General features: G+C 45.8%; 1 protein-coding gene across 1 annotated transcript in view; it reads right to left on the reverse strand.

Moving 5' to 3' along the window:
• Window positions 1–6,098, reverse strand: part of SCN10A (sodium voltage-gated channel alpha subunit 10) — a 96,016-nt gene extending 89,918 nt beyond the window's left edge. Inside the window, exons 1-3 of the mRNA XM_058288237.1 lie at window positions 5,829–6,098; window positions 4,442–4,569; window positions 1,329–1,409 (exon numbers count right to left, since the gene is read on the reverse strand). Coding sequence (XP_058144220.1) covers window positions 1,329–1,409; window positions 4,442–4,569; window positions 5,829–6,098 — 479 coding nt within the window. The remainder of the gene's footprint in view (window positions 1–1,328; window positions 1,410–4,441; window positions 4,570–5,828) is intronic.
• Between the last annotated feature and the right edge of the window lie 448 nt (window positions 6,099–6,546).

Consider the following 6,546-nt stretch of genomic DNA (forward strand, 5'->3'; position numbering starts at 1 on the left):
ATTGGAGTTTTGATTTGGATCACATTACATTTATTAATCATATTGAGGGGTCTTTACAATATTGAGATTTGACTCCAAAAAATAATGTATCTCTCAATTTCTTGGATTTTCTTAAGTTTGCTCAATACTTTTTATATTTTCTCTAGTAGAGATCTTACTCATATTTTGATCATTTTATTCCTAGATAAATGATATTTTTAAATACCAAAATAAGTGGTATTTTAAAAAATTATTTTATTTTTTGGTTGCTGCTAATACATAAATATATATTAATTTGTACCCAGCTACCTTGCTATTCTCTCATTAATTCTAATAGTTTATCTCTACAGTATGTTGGATACTTTATACACACAATCATATCATTATCACCTATACATCATGGCATTTTTGGTACTTCTTTTCTTAATTTTACACCTTTTATTTCTTTTTCTTACCTTATTACTGTAGCTAAGACCTCCTTTTACACTGATGAGAACAGAAATCTTGTTTTTTTCCCATCTAAAAACAGAAACTTTCCAAGTTTCACAATTAAGTATGATGCTTGCTACTTTTAAAAAAGGCATACCCTTATATAAGGCTTTTATAAGAGTTTTAGATCATAAATGATATTTTTCTGAATCAATTAAGATGACCACATGATTTTTCTCCTTTAGTCTGCTAATAGAAATGGAACACATTTACTATTGTGGCATGTATTCCTTTTATAATCAGCAAAAAATGCTGAAAAAGAGAGTACCCTGTTTTTATGCCCAGTGTGCGCCAGGCTCGCTGGGATGGAAGCCGGAGGCACTGAGGAAGGATGTTTTTGGAAAGGCCCTGCATTCTGAAATGACGGAACTTCCACCCACTAATCCAGGGAGACAGGACAGCCGTACTTTCATCATGGGTTATTTCCTGAATATGTTCTAGAACCACATGTTCTCAGTTCTGTTTTGCCCGGCCTCTCTTTCAGAGTGGTCCTTCTCTACAAGTGCCTCACATCTGCCCTGGCCACCCCAGAACAGTTATTAATAAATTGGACTCTTGGGAATGGGACCCAGGCACTGGCATTTTAAAAATCTCCCCTGGGGGCCTCAATGTGCAGCCAAGGCTGATAACCACCCATCTGTACTGCACCTATTTGAAGCTGAGCATGTGTATGTGTTTGTGAAACAAAGTCCACAGCAGAGGAAATACCTCTTCATTACAAAGTCGAATAAGCAGTATGATTCAGCTTCGTCCAAATTAGTCCTGGCATGACAAATAAAAGAAAAAAGCCACCAAGTGAAGAAAGAAAAGAAGAGGACAAAACGGGAAGAGGGCGTAAGAATGATGTTAAATCTACTCACTCGATTCTGTCTGGAAGATCACTCCGGGCCATGCACACACAATTGGCCAAAATAGTGACTGTAATGAAAAAGGTGAACCACCTGAGGGCCTGTGTCAAGGAAGAGCTGAGAGTCCCTTGTTGGTTGAGGTCACCGCGGGTCACCTTGACACTGAGTGAGCACATCCATAGCCCCCAGCTAATACCAACTGTGGGTCCTCCTCACCTAACAGGCGCTAATTCACTGAGTGTCCTCCCTGGGTTGAGTGCTCTGTCCACCGACCTACTGTGGGTGTCGTGATCTACCTCTTGAAGCTGGAAGACAGCCCAGCCAGGCTTAATTAACTTTTCCGAAGTCATCCAGCTAGTCAGCCCTGGTGCTGAGCTGTGAACTCAGAGCTGCTCTGAAGAGTCCTGAGCAGGGTGAAGGAGACAGAATTCCTCTTTCAAAATATGCTTCTGCCCTGCAGCCTACATTTCATGATACCACATGGCCTGAAATTCCATACAGTGATTTAGCAAATGTCTCTTTCATTCCACAAGACGAAGGCAGTACTCCTGGGAAGGAAGGGATAAGGGCAGGGGCGAGCTTTCATGGGATTTAGTTTGGTTAGATTATTTTCCTGATTTCGCTGAGAGCAGTCACTCTGAGGAAACGTTCTTCTGGCTAGGAAAGGGGGAGGCAGGCCCAGGGAGGGGAAATGTTGGCTCAGTGAGAACATTTCATGTCGGATTAGGCTGTGATGGGGAACTCTAAAGAGCAGGAGAGGAGAATCCTAGCAATAGAGGATGGAGAGAGGGAACAGCAGCCGAAAGGAGACACTGAAAAGGAAGATGGGTCGAAGGGGCAAACAGATGGGAAGAAATGTTGGTGGAGAATAGCCAAAGATAAACTTCCCCCACTTGTACGCTTTTCTCAGAACAAGCTGGATTCTTAACAATTACTTTCTAAAGAAAAAAAAGTCTGAAGATTAATTTGACCTATAGAGAGAGTGTAGCACTCATCTTCATAATTTCAATTTGAGTAGAAGTATTTTAAATCTATTTTAGTTTTCTGTAAATGCCTTTCTAGGTGCCCTGTCTTCCAGTTACTTAGGAACGCATCTATTTCAAAAGGGGAAATTCTACTAATTAGATATTTTCCTGTTGGCTTACAATTAAATTAAGAAATGTGTTCATTTGGGGGAAAATGTTAACCCAAGGATTAAATTAAAATCATGTCACCAGTGCCACAAACCTTTAAAAGTAATATGATATATTAGTTATAATGTTACTTATGAAAACATTCATAGCAAATGTGATTAGAATTTTAATTTTGATGAAATATTAATTATAAGACCCTGAGAATTACATGCCTTAAAGAATATATTTTGAGGCTGGAGCTATCAAGTTCATGAACTTTGAAGATATAAATACAGACTTTTGTTGAGGAGGAGAGCCTCAGCAGCTTTTCTGTCTAGCTGTCACTCCACCAAGCAATTATTCACTCATCAAATTTCAAGATGAAAAGAATATTCATTGGCCACTTGGTTCTTTCAAGGGGATTTTATTTCTAATTAGCTGTTCCTTACTCACCTAGATTTAATTTACCCAGGATTCATGAAGAGGAGTTGTATGTTTGCTGTTTCTCTTTATTTGTAATTTCCATGTAATGGCGTATTTAAAAAACAAAACAAAACACACATCCAAGTAGATACGACCCGCTGGGAGAACGGTCGCCCCATTCATTTCTGTTAGCTGCTTCCTTCCTCATGCAGATGCAGGCTTGGCCTCTCACTGGCCGTGCGACTTCGGAGAGTTTCTGAGTGCCTCTGCATCCTCTGCACAGTGGGGCGATAAAACCTACTTCAAGGGTCTCTGTCCCTACAGCAGTATTAATTCTTGGGAGGTATGTAGCAGATGGGAGCCTACTATAATCTTTAAATAGCCTTCCACAGAATCAGAAAATCCAACATTCAATTAAGAAAATATAAATCTCACTGGCTAACCGAAGATAAAATGTGGAAGGGGAAAATACGAGGCAACTTCTTCAAGCAGTGCAGTTTTCTTATTGAGCATGCAGATGGCTCTGTCAGGGTCTGCAGCTTACGAGGACCGGCCAGCAGTGTGCGAGCTGCCTCCGAGTGGGGAGCTCCTTTTCACTGAGCCTTCTTGGAAGAAGCTGCCACCATGTGAGCAGCCGAGGCCAGGGTGTCATGCAAATCAGCTGCCTGGGAGCCAGGGCTGAATTTGTCATTAGGAACTTCCAGTTTGGACAGTCACCAGGGAAGATCCTTGGAAACCAAGCCCAAGTCTCTTTGTTCTACTGGTTTGGCTTGCCTCGGGAAAGCAAAGCAAAACAAAACCGGAGGCAGCTTCTGAAGCTAGCTAAAGGAATTACTATAATTACAGGCGTTTGACCAATGCTTCTCTAATCATTACATTCCCCAATGGCAGGAACCTTGAGTTATTGAGAATTTTAGCCTGCTGGCACTTTTGGAATGACCTGGGTTTCTTCCTGGAAGTGCCCCGTGCCCAGTGCCATCAAGAACACGTGTGCTCTCCCCGTCGTGATGTGTTCTCTGTGCCCTCTGAGGAGGGCCACTCTCTTCCCAATAAGCATTCAGTCCCCCCCGCCCCGGGCTAGGGCACACAGTCACAGCCTGCGCCTAATCACCTCCCCAGAGAAGCTTGGGGACACCTGGTTGATTCTTGTGTGGTCAGAACAGCAGGCCTAGGTGCATCAGCAAAGCTCCCTTCATCAAAAGGACGTTTTTCACCTGGGCATCCACGGGTATGTCCAGACGCACCTGTGGACTGCAGGAACACCTGCTCTGGGGTGCTGGGCACATTAAAGACACAATTTAATGGCATTGTTGTCTATTGCTAACCCCTAGAGCAGGGATTCTTAACAAGGGGTCCGTTAGCTTGAACAGAAATTCAAAAAAACCTTATTCTTTGGGGACGTGTTGGTGCAGGTGCTCTATATTTATTACATAATACATGGTATAGCTGGGTTCAGTAAAGGGTCCATGGTTTTCACCTGACTGGCAAAGGGGCCTGTGGAACACAAAAGGTTAAAAACCCCTGATCTACAGAAAGTACTGGACACGCTGGGCAAGGCCTAATTCGACCACGTGGAGGAAACGGCTGCGCAAAGGATATGAATGGACAGACACCTTGATGGCCGTTCTTCTGATCAGGTGGAAAGGACCGAAGAGCCACAGGGCCCGAGTGGCGCTGAACCGGGAGATGGTCCTGCCTTTGTTCAGCACCATGAACGTCTAAAAGCAAGCAAGACAGGAGGCGGGCCTCCCGTGAGGATCAGCATGCTCGCGTGGCCGCGGCTCTGCGTGGCCCATCTCGCCACCCGGAGGGTCTGAGCCAGGAGGCGCAGGGGCCCAGAGCCCCGCCCGACCCGCCGCGGCTGCCTGCGCCAGCCGAGCCCTCCGGGAGTGCCTGGGGACGACAGCGGCCATGCCCAAGGAAGGGAGTTGGGCCAGCGTGTTCTGGGACGTCCCTGTCCTCACTTCCTAAGTGTCCTCCTCTTTAACCGTCTCCTGGTTTCTTCCCTGAGAATCTGGAAGGATGAGGGCTCTTGGCAGAGGCACAAGGCCAAGACAGTCCAGCACCTTTTAATTTTCTATACAAACCGTATATGAGATGACTGGTTCCTGCCCCTCCCAACTCTCAAACGCACTTCCACCGTCTTTCTTGCTGGTGAACCTCCGAGACCCAGTACAGGCAGGACAATTGCCAAGGAGCAGCTCTTGTTTAAACTGGTTCTTAAACTTTTTTTATTTCAGGACACTTTCATACTCTCAAACATTACTGAGGATCCCTAAGAGAGTTTGTTTTTGTGTGTGTGCATATAACCTCTTCTTTGCCTCTTTGTCTTGGGACTGCTTTGAGACACGTTAAAGACACGATTATATATATTTACCATGTTAGAAATTAAAACTGAAGAGATATTAAACACAGGAATATACAAGCAACATTCCAGTCACAGTGATGTTGTCCTCCCAAGTGAATTGCCTCCACAGTTCACTACTGTTCACTACTGTTTGCTCACAAGAGAATGCTAGTGAAAAAGACAAATGGAGTCTCAGTAGTATTAGGAAATAGTTTGGACCTTAGAAACCCACTAAAAGGGTTTAGGGGGACCCCAGGGACTCCAGGGCGCCACTCTGAGAGCCACTGGCTTAAATCAGCCTGACTTCTGCTCTTCCCCACCACCCCTCCCCCAACCTCAAGATCTGTGATCCCCACCTGCAAAGAGCTCTTCCAAGAGAGCAGCCGACTTTCCCTGCACGCTCAGCAGCAATTGTCACTGCATTTGAGCAACTGGGCTCAATTTGCTTCTAGCATAAATGTCATGCAAGATTCTAAGAGGGCATCAGAGCTCTGGATTAGATTTTTTTTTTCATTAACGGAAACTTAGCAGACTGCGCGTCATCCAGGGTGCGGAAGGACCCCCTGGGCCGGGTGGGACGGAAACTTCCTCCCTCACAGCCAAGGCAGATGCTGCAGTCAGGAGCCTTACCCTGTGTGTTTTATAGAAGGGGTCCAGATCCTCCAGGGGCTCCCCCACCAGTTCTTCCGGGAGCTCGCCATAGAACCTCGGCAGCTGGTTGCACGCTTTCAAGTCTAGCTGGGGCCGAAGCTTCTCTTCTTGGTCGTTCTTCTCCACGTGTTTGTTTCTGGCTTTCTTGGCTGCCCGCTTAGCAGCAATTTGCTTCTCAATCTCTGCCAGTGACTCCGGAGTAAAACGACGGAAGTTAACAGTTTGCAGGGACCCAGAGGGGAGTTCCATCTTCTCATTCTTCTATAGGAAAAAGTCATACTCTTCTGAGAGTGGGCATAACCACAGAGAGGGGACGGCATATCCCCTGGCCCTCTCCCTCCCACCCCTCCCACCTGCCTTGCTAGACAGCTCCCCCCCTCTGGCCTCCAGCTCCTCCCTTAGCTTACACTCGCTCCCCCAGGACCTACTTCCCTGGCAGGGCTCTCAGGGGAGGCTGCTTACTGCATTCTACTCCAGGCGCCTCAGAATTGCATCTGCTCCCCATACACGCCCAAGTCACTGTTCCTTCACGCTTTACCTTTGTTAAGTAACCTCCCTCCCCCTCTTCTCTTCCCCTCCACTGCTTCCCCCACTTCCCCCCACACCAGACGGCTCATTTAGCCACACCACCCTCTCTCATTGCTATAACTCTGAGCCTCAGGCATTCTCCCTCACTCATCAAAGACTTTACTTCATG

The sequence above is a fragment of the Dasypus novemcinctus genome, chromosome 26 (assembly GCF_030445035.2).
Source record: "Dasypus novemcinctus isolate mDasNov1 chromosome 26, mDasNov1.1.hap2, whole genome shotgun sequence".
In the NCBI taxonomy this organism is placed as follows: domain Eukaryota; kingdom Metazoa; phylum Chordata; class Mammalia; order Cingulata; family Dasypodidae; genus Dasypus; species Dasypus novemcinctus.